This window comes from Pagrus pagrus, assembly GCF_965226575.1.
Source record: "Pagrus pagrus genome assembly, chromosome: 1".
NCBI lineage: Eukaryota > Metazoa > Chordata > Actinopteri > Spariformes > Sparidae > Pagrus > Pagrus pagrus.
This window is the reverse complement of record NC_140185.1, coordinates 6,504,730-6,521,216: the sequence shown is the minus strand read 5'-3', so window position 1 is coordinate 6,521,216 and position 16,487 is coordinate 6,504,730. Positions and strand designations below refer to the sequence as shown.

The following is a 16,487-nucleotide window of genomic DNA, read 5'->3' as shown; positions in this document are numbered from 1 at the left end:
AGAGTTCTGTGTCACGATCTGCTTAGAAGAGTTGGAAGCCTTCCAGCTGCAGCCCAGAGTCTGGTATCGATCCACACAGCCACGTCTGTGTGAAACACAGAACGGAAGATGAAGAAAAGTCTCTGTTTTTTACCAGTAGCTGCAGTTCGTCCAGTTTATTGCAGTGAGCACACGTTGGACAGGAATATTCCAGGTAGTAAAGTCCGGTGCCCGCATTTGCGGAGATGTACAAGCACTCCAACACATCTTCCTCTCCTACGGCGGGTAACTACATGAACATAGGTGAGCGCACCTTTGACCAGAATGTCCAATAATTCCACTGTTGAACAGAAAAAAGTCGTAAACAAGTCAGCTGAAGTTATTCCCCTGATGTTAATGAGCTCTTCTCTGGTGAAAGAGCTCCGGGTATCACAGCAGAAGACAGAGTTTGTGAACAAAACAAGACAAAACAATGCACACCAACGCACCGAGGCAGCTGTCCATGGTGCCATCTTGCGAGAAAATCTGTTAAGGATAAAACCCTGCATTGGTAAGTTTGGGTAATGTAAGGGGGTCAAAGAAATCATTCAAGTCAGAACCGCCATTTGTTCATTTATCTTATGAAGGTTAGTTAACAGGATGCCCTACTTCAATCTGATGCAATTCATTGATCTTTAAGGCCTGGATCAACAAATATTGAGTATGGTTCACGGAAATGAATTGATTACACCAGAGATCAAAATGTACCTGCTTTAAAGGTCTGTGGTCATGAAGGTAGATTAAAATCGAATATTTTTCATGGGCCACGCCACAAGACTATGTCTCTTTTGACAGAGTGACCAAGCCCTTTGACATTCCTTGAAACTATTGCAACATTCCTGCCCCTAGTCTCACCCTTCTATGTGACCTCTGCATACATAAGATATATTATTTCGGTTGAGTACAAAGATAGCAAACAAAGTCAAATGAATGGCAGCCTATAAAAAAAAATACAAAAAGAAATGAACAAGATGAACATACCTGAACCATAAGAAAGAACATACTTAGCCTAGGGCTAAGGATAGTCCTGGGCTAAGAATATGCTGTGTGAAAAGCCCTCAACCCTCCTCTCCTCTCTCCTCAGAGGTTTGAAACATAGGCTGTGTAATACTGTTAAGAAAATAATAGCACAGTTGGGGAGAAGTTGTACAATATCCACATCGGAAACTGAACATTCCTATAAAAAACTAATTCAAAAGTCTACACTGTAACAATCATATGTGAAATATTTTCTGCAGTCAAGTCCCAATGTGGCATGAGATGATATTAAACTGCATTTAGCAGACAATTCATTCACACAGGCACAAGTATAAACAGGGTGAACAGTATTAATACATAAGTCTACTTCCCTTTGCGTGTGTTCATCCTTTCCAAGAACGAGTAGCCTGCATTGCATCCCTGAAACTATTGGCATTGAGCCATCACCTCACTGATGTTGTCCAGAAAAATCCAGACGTTGCTTCCCTTGTATTCCATGGGCTGTAGTCTGCTGCAGGGCAGGATCATCTCTTTCACTTCTAATGATCCAATGATGGATGGGTGCCAGGATAGTGAGTGTTTTGGAACCATCTCCTTGCTCCTGGTTAACCATACAGGCCCGTAGATCAGCCTGTGAACTGAATGTTGATCTCAAAAGCATCAAAGTGTTAATGCCACGTAGGACTCTCTTGCACAGAGAGGCTTGTTAGCTGCGCTTTTTCCTAATATCCACGCTGGTATTGTCAGCTTGACAGTCGGTGGATTTGGCTTTGTTGTAGGCATTTGCTCTTGCAGTCTCCTGTGTACTTGGTTTGAATGAAGGGAGTAAACATGCCGTAAGTGCACACAGTACACAGTATGACGATAGTGTTGTCGGGGTAGCAGAGACGAGCACTAATCAAACATGTCTACACCATTTGCATGTGCACTGGCGCCCTCTGGGTGGCTTTAATTATCCGCTGCAGAGCCTTCCTTTCCTTGGCCGTGCACAAACCTTGCCACTGTGTTAACTTTTCTAGTCAGGATGCTTTCTGTTACTAACTTAACAAGCGCTTGACACTCAAAATGTACCTTTTTAAGTTCCCTTAAAAAGTACAGTCATTCCTGAGCCTCCGTGACAAGGTCCATGATAGGTCCTCTGTGATGTTGATTCCCAGGAACCTGTAACTGTTCACCTGCTCCACCTCAGGTCCGCTGATGTAGACAGGGGTGTGTGTCTTTGCCTCCTTTTTTCCAAAATCAATTATCAGCTCCTTGGTTTTTCTGATGTTGGGCAATACATTATTCTCTTTGGAATATTGCAAGATTGTTGAATTCCTCCAGGTATTAATTTTAATCATTGTTTGAAATCCAGCCAATGATGTTGGTGCCATCCACAGTCTTCACAAGAGTTCTGTCCATGTTGGGAATTGCAGTCATGGGTGTGCAGTGTGAACAAGACGGGCTGAGCACACAGCCTTAGGGGGCACCTATGTTCAGCACTAGAGTGGAGGAGGTGTGACTGCTAATCTGAACTATCTGGTCCAATATCCAATTGCAGATTGTGGAACTCAGTCCCAGAGTTATACATTTTCCACTTGGTTTCATGGTGCAGATTTCTGAGCAGAAATTAACCACCAGCATTCTGTAGGTGTTGCTATTTACAAGAAGGCATCCTATGTGGATCTGTTGGTTGTGAATGCATACTGGTGAGGGTCCAAGATGGCTAGGATATTGTTTTTAATGTATTGGAGAACCAGTTTCTTCCCAGAACAGTGCTACTTGCCACAGGGTGGTAGTTTTAAAGACCAGACACTGCAGACTTTTAAGGTACAGGGACGATGGAAGCTGTCTTGTTTATTCCAGTTTTTTTGGTGTCACAAGTAAACAAAGATGGGTTTTGCTAATAGCCTTCCATTAGACTATTGTTTAGACATTTATGGATAATGGCGAACAGGTAGAAACAGGACAAGAAAGATACATCTTGTACCACAGTATTACAATTATTTTTATCACTCATATTTTAATAAGGAAACACCAAAGTACATAGAGTAGGAAACAAGGGAAAAATCACAGACCACGATTTAAACTAGTTTTCACTTTCTGTTGTAAAAATCTTTTTGCTCGTGCAGATGCAATCCTGAGTTGAACCTGATTACATTCCACTCAAAAAAGGCAAATGCACCAGAGTTTGTTTTGAACCAGACTTTTAATATCTGTTTCAACATGGCAGGACTGATTGCTGATCGTCTGAGGTTGGGCAATGAGGCAAGCTTTTGCTCAAAGATTTATATGGTTGTGAATATTAATATGAAAATAGTGGAAACACTGATAAATCTGTATTTGGTTACATCCCTAGCTATGACGTGTTTTCATTAATTTAATCTTCATACAGACATAACATTCCATGGTGGATGTTTGGTGCTGTGTTGTGTGATCAGTTAGGATAAACAGCATATATTCAATCTTTAGTGGACTGTTTAAGAGAATGTGGCTTGTCTGGTCTGGCCTGAATGATCCTGGTCATGTTGGATGGTTCTCAGACACTGCTCTATTCCCTCTGCTTTGAAGGTGCTGCACTGTCCTCTGCAGTGGATGAGGACAAGTGTGAGCCCTGAAATGTAATTCTATATTGCTCTTGTTTCAACCAGGGGAAAAGAGTCTGCACTTGTAATTTATTAGTTTCTGACTCTCTGCCTAGAGTTCAGACTAGGATGTTGTTTTTAATTTGCAAATGTAGGTCATGGCTTTGGGTGGAAACACACGCACGCACACGCGCGCACACACACACACACACACACACACACACCAACATACACCAACACACAGTTACTGTGTCCAAGTGAAGTCCTCCCTGTTTCAGCACACACTCCATCCTCTGTTGATCTCTGTTTGTGTCTCTCACACAGACATGCATTGTGTGTGCACAGATGCACTGTGGGTAAGAGATCCTTCCTGTCAGCGCTTCCCTAAGGCTCTGCTCTATCAATATGTTGCAGGTGTGTTACAACAAAACATGCTGCTGGTTAAAGGAAATTCACTGTACTCCATTGGTTTTTCATGTGTGTTCTGTCGCTGTTTGCTTACAGTTTATCTTAGTTTTTTGTAACAATTCTACACACTGTTTGAATTCTCACATCATTCCCTCATTTTCTCTGAGTATGGTACAGTACAAGAACGCCTTGTTGCTCTCACACAGAATTGAAATGTACAGTTTAATGACATTATCTTCAGTCGACCCAGTGATGCACTGAGGTGTTTGAAGAGAGTTACACTGCTTTTCTATATTTTTCCCCTCATAACTGTGTAGCTTACACTCTAGTTAATTATGTAAAAGAAGAAAAAAAATAATCTGACACCAGACAATCAGTAACATATTCAAAGGGGCAAACTATCCAGAGGATTCACAATAAGAACTGAGTGATTTGTATCATGGTACTGATCCAACAAGCCTCTGTTTGCAAGATTTATTGTTAATTTCTCCTTCTTAGGGACACTGTTTCTGTTTCTTCACATATGCATGACAATGTAGTGTGCTGATACAGAGTTTGTTTACATACAAGGAGGTGAAAATGATTAATATTTTAGACAAGAAAAGGTGCAGGAGAGTGTGATACCAAGTAAAACAAAGCTGGACTGCAGGAGAATTTGATAAAAACACCCACCCCACTCATAACGTGCATATGCTGATCTTACCATAATGGAATCTGTCATAGCTCCCATGGTAAGCATAAGCATGGTACACACTGTCTGATATCCATGTCTTGTCTTCAGTATGGGAATGAGCCATGATGATGACCACGCCACCTGCACTGGTCACTCTCACATCATGTCAGGTGAATGGGTAAAAGGAAGAAACCCCAGCGACTTGTCGTGGTCCTCCTGCAGCCGCGATGATCTCGAAAACTTCCTAAGGTGAGGGTGTTCTTACTCACATGTTGTACAATGAACTGTATAATACTGTTGTTTTCCTCCCTGTGGTGTGTGGTGACTTCTTACAGATTTGTAAATATGCTCCTACATTATGGGAAATCTTGCATTCAGCTATTTGTGAGATTTGTCCTGTGATACTCCTATGAAACCTGACATATTATAAGAAAAAAAGACATTATCAAGTAAATAATCATCTCATAAATAAATTGAGATGTAAAAATATGATGTGAGATGTGTAAAATATCTGAACAAACACATATATTACAAATGATTAAGAATGAAAAACAATATTATCATTCAGGAAATTTGCAAGTTACAGCTCGTAATGGCTTGGATTGTTGCATACTAGAAGACGTAATCTTGTTCCCTGTGTCTGGACAAAATATTAATCTTGGTTCCTTAGCTAAATACACTTTTTTTGCAATTTCAAAAATTTTCTACACACATTTCTGAAAAGTTATATACAGTATGTACTGTATCTCTACAGAATGTTGAGCCCCTCTAAGTTGTCCCTCACACATGAGAAGAAGTCTTAATTCATATGTTATACCTTCTGATGTCACCATGCTTTCAAAATAACAACTAACATTGTTCAGATCATATCCACTGTTAATACCAAGTCTCTTTTGGATTCAGATTTGACAATGAAAAGAAAACTCTTGGAAATAAAACAGTATGAATCCTACTCTTGGGTGCCTTTCAAACAGGTCCAAAGCCAGTGCCTGCCTACTGCACACAGACCCCAGGAGCCGTTACCAGGTCCGCCTTCCTCCCAAGCTGCCAGGCATGCACTACAGTGTGGATGAACAGTGCCAGATTCTGTTTGGAACCAATGCCACTTTCTGCAATGACATGGAGGTAAAATATTCCAGTATTTTAAATGTCACATTTTATTTATTTATTTGTTTTTCAGAACTTTTTTTTTTTTTTTGTCTAACCTGTCCTAAATACCCAAAGAGATCCATTGATACTTTGAATGTTTACAATGTAGAGCGACTCAAAAAACAAATAAAAAAGGACAGAAGCAGATATGCTGGCTTGGAGCGCCAAAAAATCAACTGTTGTCCTCAAATATGCATCAATTTACCAATTACTGGATAAAACTGAAGAAAGAATTCTACAAAGATTAAAGTAAGAAGAATCTAATCAAAGATGTCAAGTTTATAACAATGTGGGGCTGACTCCTGGTAAATGACCTTTGACCTCTTTCCCAGTGGATGCTAGGAGTGGTTTTGGTTTGTTGTTCAGACAGATGATGTTATCTGCCTCTTTTTATTATTCAGTCTCTTATCCACGGTCCTTGGTGTTTCCCACAGCTGTCACTTTTGATGTCATGATGATGTCATACACCACCGCAATCTCTCTCAGTATGGGGCCTGTCTTTAGGGCGTACCAGCAGAGATCAACTTGTTGAATGGTTTGTGGTAAGTTCTGACTGCTTGTGACTTGGAGACTCTGGTTAGATGATCTGACAGTTCAGTCATGTAAGGGAGTCTCACTGGAACACTACTGTGGGTCCTCCTTGATTTGGCAGTTGTTGTGGGATTTTCAGAATCCACTCCTTGTACCAGTTGGTCCTGAGTACCCCCCTGGGCCTACTGCAGACGTTGTGTTCTGTCTCCTGACCACTGTTCCATAATGTGGTCAGTGCTGAAACTTCAGATAAATATACAGGTCTGTGTGCATACACTTTCTGTAGGGTCTAGTTGCACTCTCAGTCACAAACAGGACAATATGTGACGCAATACATTCAAGCAAATAGTTTTACCATCCTCCTCTGTCTGAAGACTGTTCTGGTCAGCTGCCTGTTGCAACAGCTATGCATACGTTCTGTCTTAAGTTAGAGTGTAAAGTCCACACTAAACAATAAGTTGGAACTACTTAGTTTGATACTAAAACTATGTTGTTGTTTGGTTGCGCCACAGAGACGTAAGGTACATCTTATCAACTCTGTTGTAACATCCAATCTAACTAAAATATAGAATAGAATAGAAAAGAGTAGAGTAGAGTAGAGTAGAGTAGAGTAGAATAGAATAGAATAGAATGACTTTATTCTCCAGCCGGAGCAGGAAAATTGTCTCTGGTCTCACCCAGGAAAATACAAACACAAATATGTCCACAGGATTAAAAACAAAAACAAGAGACATCACATTAATAAAACAACAAAAATTACTACGCATAGTGTTCAGCTTACACTCTCATATTTAAGTTTACTGTAATCGGTTGACTACTTGAATTGCATTTGAGATAAATGAGCCCTTGTAGATCTTTTTCTCTGCCAGAGGTATTCTGTATCATCACCTGAAGGGAGCAGCTCAAACTCAGTGTAGAGGGGGTGTGTTTTGTCATTTATGAGGGACAGTGGCTTTCCTGTGTACAACTGTGCTGTAAAGATCATCTAGTTGCTTCTGTTGGTTGCCTATTATCTTCCCCGCTGTCTTAACAATCCTTTTTAGCTTGTTTCTATTTACCAAGGTCAGGTACCTGTACCAAACTGAGCTGATAAAAACAAGAACGCTCTCTAGCAGACTGACACATAAGACTTACACACTTTACATGTAAAATCCAAATTGTCTGTACACTCAGGTTATCATCTATGTATGTACCCAGATACTTAGAACAATTGACAGTCTCCATAGTCTTTCAGTATCACCCCTGATAAATATCACCTTTTTGTCATTGAGGCATCTTTTCAAGTCTTTTGTCAGCCAGTGGTGATGGTATTGGTGAATACTTTCTCTTCCTTGGTGTTGATTACAGATCCCTCACAGAATTGTATGTATGAATTAACATAGTCTGTCAGCTCATGGGAATCTGTGCATGAGTCGAAAAACATATCCCAGTTTGTAGCTTCAAAACAGCTTGTCCTCACTTTCTCTGTCCCAGACTTGAGTTGTTTTAATGGTGGGTAGTTCCCCCTTCACTCACTGTCTGTACTTTGGCAATAAGTGAATGACATTATGATCTGATTTGCCAATCGGAGGCCTGCATATTGACTTATACGTGTCCTCCATAACAAAGATCCACAATTTGTGATGAGCGAGTTGGGTAGTTAACATATTGCCACAGATTTGGGAGGTGTGCCGCTGAAGTAATGTGTTGAAATCCCCCAGAAAGAATACTGGCTGATCAGCTGAACGTGTCAGTGTGCTGTTAAAACTTCCTTATTATTGGGTCCCGGAGCATAAAACGGTATAATAGTGAGCTGTCCAAATTCATGGGGTAAATAATCCATTGATATCCACGTTGCAGTCCTGCTTTAACCCCATATCAGTGAAAGAGATTGGACTATTGCGTCAAAAGTCCTCCTCGGATGCGAAGCGTCACATCATCCATCTTGCAGAGTGGTGCACAGAGAACAATCGACTGGTCAACGTCAGCAAAACCAAGGAGCTGATTGTTGATTTTAGAAAAAAGGAGGCAAGGACACACACTGCTGTTGTTGAGCAGGTGAACAGTTATAGGTTCCTTGGAATTACCACCTGAAAACCTATCTTGTACCCCTTTTCCACTGGTCAAAAATCCCACTTAAACCCACTAAGATCAGGCGTGCAATGGTAATGTGTAAACTGCATATACACCCGGTCTTTTCAACTCTGCAGTAGACACAGTTTTTTATTGGCTTGGCCTTGATCTAAACGTAAGACCCGGGTGAACACGCTGAATCCCCCAGCGCAAAGTGATAATGCGTTATCAACGTCCGATGGTGGCGCATAAATAAAGAAGGAATTTGGGATGTGGTCTATTCAAGGACGTTTTATTACTGGAAACAGTGTTGGAGGTGGAGCCCCGTCAATCCATATGAAAGCTCGACTTCCCAGCTTAAAAAGCTGGATTGCTGATAGAGCTGGCTAACTTCCCATTTGGTGCCTGGCTAACTTGGAAGGGGGATAAAATCGTGTGGCTCTTCTAGACTTTCCAAATGTTATTGGACCGAATGGCTCACATTATGATAGTGAAAGGAGTCATTTCACAGGGATCGTGACGCTCAAAAGAATTTATCCTCTCTTTTATCAGTTCCCCCACAGTGAGCCACGGGGTAGGACAATATCAGTGCCCAAGCTGTTTGCAATACCCCTACATGAGAGCAAAAACTCCATGGAATAGATAATGGATGGCGCATTGTCAGCATTGTCTGTGTGGTCTCCGGATATCAGCGTTAATAAAACTGGTTATGGTTATCGAGATAGTAGGCTGAACAATAAAACAAATGGCAGGACAGCACTTAACACACTTTAAGACATACTTAAAACAATAAAACACTGTAGAGAGCTGTTTGACACAGGGTCAGCAGCGAGGCAGCGCCCCTGATGCTGTGCTATTGTGCAGAAAATGACGCTTTTTACTTCCTGTGGCCAATTAGTAAAATGCTTACTGCTGAAAATAAATAATTCTGTCCTGTTATTTATCAAACAACAAACGGTACATGAAATAGGACAAAGCATTATGATAAGGTGATAATTATAGCCTCCAACCTTAATCTACAGCTAAAAAATCAATCACTTGTGAGTGCTTTTGAATGTTTCAACTAAATAAATCCATCAATACACAATAAAGTCAACAAGTAACAGCAGTCAAAAACAAATTACGCAGTGGGATGAATAAAGTATATCTTGATCTTGATAAGTGGCGGTTGTAGCCCATTTAAGCCACAGGGGGCTGACTGGGGCCAGCTGCCCATTCTCTTTGAAACTAAGTGCTCATTTTAGCAATGCTTCATGGCTCTCCAAACAGGGATTTGTCTGGACCGACTCCAACCGAGGGTTATGAAAACTCTCATAACCCGCGTTTCAATGTATCACAGCCCCTTTCTTCATAACAAGCACAAAACAATCAGCTACTAGTTTGTTGATGTTTTAGTAGCTAACTAGCTAGTTAACTAGCATTGCATTGTTATTTGTGCATGACAGTCCTGCATTTTGACATCATTGTTTTATCCCCTCCGCATTTGTTTACATAAACACCACTGATGACTACTGATGATATATAAGGGCCTTGAAGGTTTGTACCATTTCATATGGGGATATTTCAACCATCAGCCCTTGTAACTCTGTTGTCAGGGCAAGGGTTAAAAAGGTTAGTTTAAAAAAAAAACAAATAAATGATAAATGCCCAAATGTAGTCAGCAGAATACTTGCAGAAACTTGGGATCCTTGCACTGTTTTGCATCTGAGCCAAACAATACGACATAATACAATAGATGTTTGCTCTTTGCCTGTGCAAACCATTACGTTTTAGTTTTGGCCCTCAAAGAGAAAAGGTTTGGGAACCCTTGGACTGGACAAACAACCTAGAACATGTCATGATGTATTTCCTGCCTGCTTGTTAATGAGATACACATAGACAGCCAACCAGTGAGTTTATCAGACTGAAATATTCCCTTTTCTTCATGGAGATGTAGCGTCCATATGCAATATTTACTGTTCTGCAGCATCTGTTGCTGCATCTGTTGCTGCATTGCTGCGATCTAACTAGTCTCACACCGCAGGAATAATGACAATCTGTAAGGCGAGGCCAGAGAATGACTGGCTTTACACTTTACTGAAGAACTAGTCCATTTACAGATATGACAGTGACTGTGTCTGTTTGATACTCACCTATTTTATATTCAAAGGATGGTAACTTCTCCTTTCTTCCTCTCATTAGTAGAGGACGAGAAGTGAAGTTTGTATTATTGTTTTTGAGAGGAGATGAGAAGTGAGAGAGGATGAAAAGAGGACTGGCTCACAGAGAGGAATGAGAGGGTAAATCAATTACCCAGTCAGCAGCATGCAATACGCTGTCAAGCCTCTTTGACTGCATTACATCAAAGTCGACAGGGAACGGGTCATATGAGCTTTCATCGGAGGCACTCACGCTCAAGTAAATTGACAATTTAAAGCAGGAAGGGCTTCATCTACAGAGTGTAACAAACAGTCTCAGCAGAGGTTCTCATCAAAGTGAGAGCTGAGACAACATCACAGTTCATCTGCTTTACTTGGTTTTACAAGGAGAGTACTCGCTCTCTCCCACACACAAACAAACACACACGTACAGGTACACACACACACACACACACACACACACACACACACACACACACACACAAACATGCGTACACAAACACACACAAAAATGCTTGGCAGGGCATTTTTTTAGGGCTGCTATTGGATGCAACTGAGAATCCTCAATCTGTAGTCAAACAGAAGCAATGTGAAAAGTGGACTGAGAGGGGTGTCAGTGTTATTTGTTATAGTGAGTGTTGTACATGAGATGGCTCTGACCTCAGACCGGAGCAGACAGGGCTAAATCAACAGGGACCACCAGAAGAATCCCAGTGGGACTCCCTTATATGGCTGAACTGTCAGAACATCTAACCATAGTATTCAAGTCACAAGGAGCCAGTAGTTACCACAAATCATTCACAAAGAAAAGACATCCCCACCCCATCAGTGAATCAGCAAGAAGTCTGGACACGCTTGAATGAACACCAGTTACAGAAAGGGAAGAGACGTGAAAGATATGTATACAGAAACAGCAGATGTTATAGAGGTTGAGGCAAAGTGTTTCAACTTTGTAATTTTTTGTTTTCCTCAGTTTTTTTTGTAAAAATGCTTGAGATTCCAGCCGTAGGACCTCTGTGGCTGAAGCCTGATATTAAACAGGTTGCTGCAGTGTGAGTCCACCTGGTAGTGACTTAATGCATAACCTGAGCAAAGAAAACACAAGCATCCTGAGCTTCAAGCCTGTCATTTGATTGAGAGACTTTGAAGTAATCAGTGTTCAGACTAAAAAGAAATGTCCTGACCATTGTGATTGCTCCCCAGGCCTGTATATTTAGTCTGGTACCTCAGGGTTTAACTCCTGACATGCCATACATTTTCACCTAGTGTCCAGAGCCTTTATTTACCCTCACGGCAGAGAAAAACACCAAGACTGCAAGACTACGAAACTACAACAACACAACAACTATAAAAACAACAACAGTGGTGAACGATATTGTTAGAATCACTTTATGAGCGATTTTAGGAATTATAGAAACTGCCATCTGAATTTACAGGTCTCCACATTCACAACCTATTTAACTCTTATATAACGCACATTTACCTGCAAATTACACATATTAAACATCAGTTTACCTGAGACACACTGCCAAACAGTATTTGCACTGATGGGGTCTGTGAGGTTTGTTTTGTCTTTAATGACGTCCTCTCTGACGATCACAAGGATAACTGATGTTGACTCATACAAAAGTATGAATGAATAAAAGACAACAACTGTCATATCAGTGTTGGAATCTCCCAACTCATCTGTGAAGAGGTAAATGAAGCCATATCCTTCTTGTTTTATTTTTGTTTTTTCTATGCAATGTGCAGCTGCAACAGGTCATTAATATCCATTTTTCTAAGCCGATGCTCAGCTCCACTGTTTACAGAACCTTATTGTTATCAGAGTGATTGCTTATACCGTTATGATCACATATAGTTTTTGTTGTTGACAGCCATTTATTGTACAGACAGGTCTTAATTTTTCTCTTACTGAGTAAGGAAACCCTGTAGTAAGTATTTGTTTGGCCTTTTCATGGCTTTATTGACAGGACAGCTTGAGATGACAGGAAATGGGATGATAGAGGGGGGGTGACGTGCAGCAAGGGGCCGCAGGTCAGACTCCAACCCTGGGCTGCTGAGGATAAAGCCTCTGTATTATCATGCTGTTTGCTTGTTAATGCAAACTCAACAGGTGCACAGATGTTTCACTTCAAAAGCCCACAGTGGCTCAGAGAGCACCGTCCTTCACTCTCCTGGTAGGCCTTTAATGTGAAGCATCAACAGCTACTGTTGAGTTATTTACTGATCGAAAAGATGACAAAGAAGAATTTATTCCCATATTTATGTGTGTGTGTGTGTGTGTGTGTGTGTGTGTGTGTGTGTGTGTGTTTCAGCACCTGATGTGTGCTGGCCTGTGGTGTTTAGTAGAGGGGGATGCATCCTGTAAGACAAAACTGGATCCTCCTCTGGATGGAACAGAGTGTGGAGCAGACAAGGTAGGACTGCTTGCACAGATACTCACATTTCTCTCAGGCAACAGCTTCTGATAGAAGGTGACTGTTGATCTGCCTAAATAAAGGCTATGATGAGTGTGAAGTGTATTTAAAATCTTTTTCATTTGTGTGTGTCAGTGGTGCAGGGCAGGCGAGTGTGTCAGTAAGACTCCCATCCCTCAGCATGTGGACGGTGACTGGAGTCCATGGAGCCAGTGGAGCATGTGCAGCAGGACCTGTGGTACTGGAGTCCAGTTCAGACAGAGGAAATGTGACAACCCCCCGTATGTCATCTACCTGTCTGTCTGTCTGTCTGGATTTAATAGTTTTATGTACACAGAGACTGTATGACTTTAACCATACACAATGAAATACTTTATAAACATTTATTGAGCAATTGTTTGTTGGAAAGTTGCAACTGATATTTATAATACTTTGTATATGGTTAACAAATACTGTGTAGTTCATCTAACACTACCTGGATGGCCAATATAACGTTAGAACTTATAAACCTTTATTCATAAATGGTTTATAAAGCATTTCATTGTTTGAACAGGGAAATAACTAACTAAAAAAGACCCTGACCTGTCCATCTATCATGATCATTTATGCAAAAAAAAATCTGTCATCTAGTGACTGACTCATGCTTACACACTTTGTGTGTGTGTGTGTGTGTGTGTGTGTGTGTGTGTGTGTGTGTGTGTGTGTGCGTGCGTGCGTGCGTGCGTGCGTGCGTGTGTGCGTGCGTGCGTGCGTGCACGTGCGTGTGCATTTAGGCCTGGTCCTGGTGGAAGACATTGTCAGAAGACCAGTGTGGAGCACAAGGCCTGTGAAGGTCCTCCCTGTCCCAAGGGGACACCCAGCTTCAGAGACCTACAGTGTCTGTCCTACGACAGACTGGCCAGCAAGAAAAAGGGCAGCATGCTGACTGCTATTATTAATGATGGTGAGACACTCACGCACACATGTACACTACTTACTGCAGCAATAACCCCCTCATTCATCAGCTAATTTATTTTCATGAGATCCAGTGTGAGTTGCTCCCAAAATTTGGGATGTACAATCTCAAAGGCATAGGCACCTTTTTTAAAATGATCAATGAGAACATAAATCAATATGTAATTTGATTGAGAAGTGAGCGTAAAGATCATATGAGTGTGATGTTAGACCTTTCAGTAGACTTGGTCAGGTCGCTGGTACACATCTTGAACCCCTAAAGTCCTGCTGAGGCAAAGAAAAAGTAAGTTGGCCATAGACATGCAGGTCAGATGATGGTCTGGGGAGGCATATCCTTGAAAGGTGGCACAGACCTCCATGTCATAGCCAACAGTACCCTGACTGCTGTTAGGTACCGGGATGAAATCCTCAGAGCGATTGTCAGACCTTACGCTGGTGCAGTGGGCCCTGGGTTCCTCCTGGTGCAGGACAATGTCCGGCCTCATGTGGCCAGAGTGTGTAGGCAGTTCCTGGATGATGAAGGCATTGATGCCATTGACTGGCCCTCTCGTTCCCCTGACCTAAATCCAATTGAGCATCTATGGGATGTTATGTATCTGTGCATCTGACACCCCCAAGTACCACCATGGACTGTCCAGGAGCTCACTGATGCCCTGTTCCAGATCTAGTAGGAGGTCCCCCAGGACACCTTCTGCAGACTCATCAGGAGCTTGACCAGACGTTGTTGGGAGTGCATACAGGCACGCGGGGGCCATACACACTACTGAGTCACATTATGAGTTGCCCTGATAAAATTCACACAAGTGGGTTGATGATTTTGGTTTCCACTGACCGTTGTTACATCATTTTGTTCTCAACAAATTATAGAATGTAGTATGTACCTCAGTAAACTTGAATAATTCGTTCATCAAGATCTGATGCGTGGGGACTTCCAGTTTAGCAGTGAAAGAGATGAAAAACCTGTTTGACATTATTACTCAGGAAACGGAGTGGATGCTGATTTGTGGAGGTGATATTAATTTTGCACTGAATCATAATTTAGATACAACCAGTACAAAAAAAAGTAGTAAGGGTTAGGGTTAATTTGGCCCAATCTATAAATACAACATTGCCAGAATACACTAGAACTGATGTTTTTTTTGACATACAGAAAAGAGAATGATAATGGAGAAGTAGACCCCCACTATCCTGAGGGATGTTTCACCTCTCATCCAAGACGCTTCCTCAGTTCTAACTAATGTACCCTGTAACATTTTACACTGCAATGATCCTACACTAAATGTATCCGCACGCAGTGAGGGTCTTGTCAGATGAGAAATGGTGGAAACTTCAATATTAAATGGAAATATTCCCACTACTTTGTATGTGTTAATAGGAACAGTGGGGTTCAACAGTGTTGGGAAGAGGGGGGGCAGATTTTAAATAAATGTCCTTAATAGAGTGATAATTGCTTTAAAGCTTTCACTGTTGGAGTGATTAATGTGGTACTTGAAAGCCATGAGGTGGCCAGAAAGTTAATTTACTTCAACGGGCTGCAGCATGTTCAGGATTTTATACTTTTGTTTAAGTGAACAGATTTAAACACACAGGTCATAAAAATGAAAAGATTCAAAATTATCTTTGTGCTTGAGCTTTGTCATGTAATACCACTCAATACTTCAAGCTTTGAGGTGGGCAGAAGCCTACACAATATTAAAGTGGACTAGTGGAGTTCTGTTGGGAAACAGTTTTGAGCGAGCAAAATGGAAAAGTATGAGAACAGGAAGTTAAATAGGACGTTTGCGGAGTGTGACTCTGTGTGTTGATGGGCAGCGAAGACTTTGGGCCCTATTTAGACGGTCTATGGCGCTCGATCTAAACGTGCCCATATTGTAGTTAAACGTTGGATAATCTGGGCTCAAATTGCTGCACACAGCCCGAAGAGGTTGTATTTAGACTCTGAATTAGTCATGGGTGATTTTGGGCGGAACATAAATTAAACCAATCCGAGTGTCATCTCCCATTCCCTTTAAGAGCCAGGTGCACCAGGACCTGACACAGGTCTGATACACTGATATTAAACAGTGGCACTTGTCTTCAGTGAGGGACGGGGATGTGGTCTACAGCGGCTGGACCCTCTGCTCCGCAGTTCACAATCATCTATCCCATCAACAACTCTGTTTGACTGCATATAAAATAAACTGATATTAAACTGAGGAGTAAGAGGAGGAGCGCTGCTGTCCCTCTGTGTGTGTGTGGATCAGGAGAGACGGGTCATAAAAAGTATCATTCTGATCGCTAACGGTGGGATGAGAGGGAAGAAATACGCCTTAATGAGGAAAGTATTAATGACATTACCTGCAGCGATCCTCCAGCAGCAGAAACAACACGTGTATCTCTACATTAACATGTGCATTTGCGCACGAGGGACAGCTGATAAATTTCAAATTCCAGACTCGCTGACATGATCAGTTAGTATTTTAAGTTAATGTTCTGTGTTCTTCTACACATCGAAAGCTTCACACACAGTCCAGATTCAAACAGTAAAGAGTGAGGAGTGAAGCAGCTGTCCTGATAAATCCTGACATCCTGTCGGAACATATTTATTTCAGAAGCTAAAAGT

General features: G+C 41.5%; 1 protein-coding gene across 2 annotated transcripts in view; it reads left to right on the top strand.

Annotated features, from left to right (window-relative positions):
- Window positions 1–16,487, top strand: part of adamts17 (ADAM metallopeptidase with thrombospondin type 1 motif, 17) — a 113,763-nt gene that overhangs the window by 58,860 nt on the left and 38,416 nt on the right. For both annotated transcript variants that reach the window (XM_084342278.1, XM_084342277.1), the window contains exons 9-13: window positions 4,750–4,890; window positions 5,616–5,766; window positions 12,830–12,931; window positions 13,067–13,212; window positions 13,705–13,874. In XM_084342278.1, coding sequence (XP_084198404.1) covers window positions 4,750–4,890; window positions 5,616–5,766; window positions 12,830–12,931; window positions 13,067–13,212; window positions 13,705–13,874 — 710 coding nt within the window. The remainder of the gene's footprint in view (window positions 1–4,749; window positions 4,891–5,615; window positions 5,767–12,829; window positions 12,932–13,066; window positions 13,213–13,704; window positions 13,875–16,487) is intronic.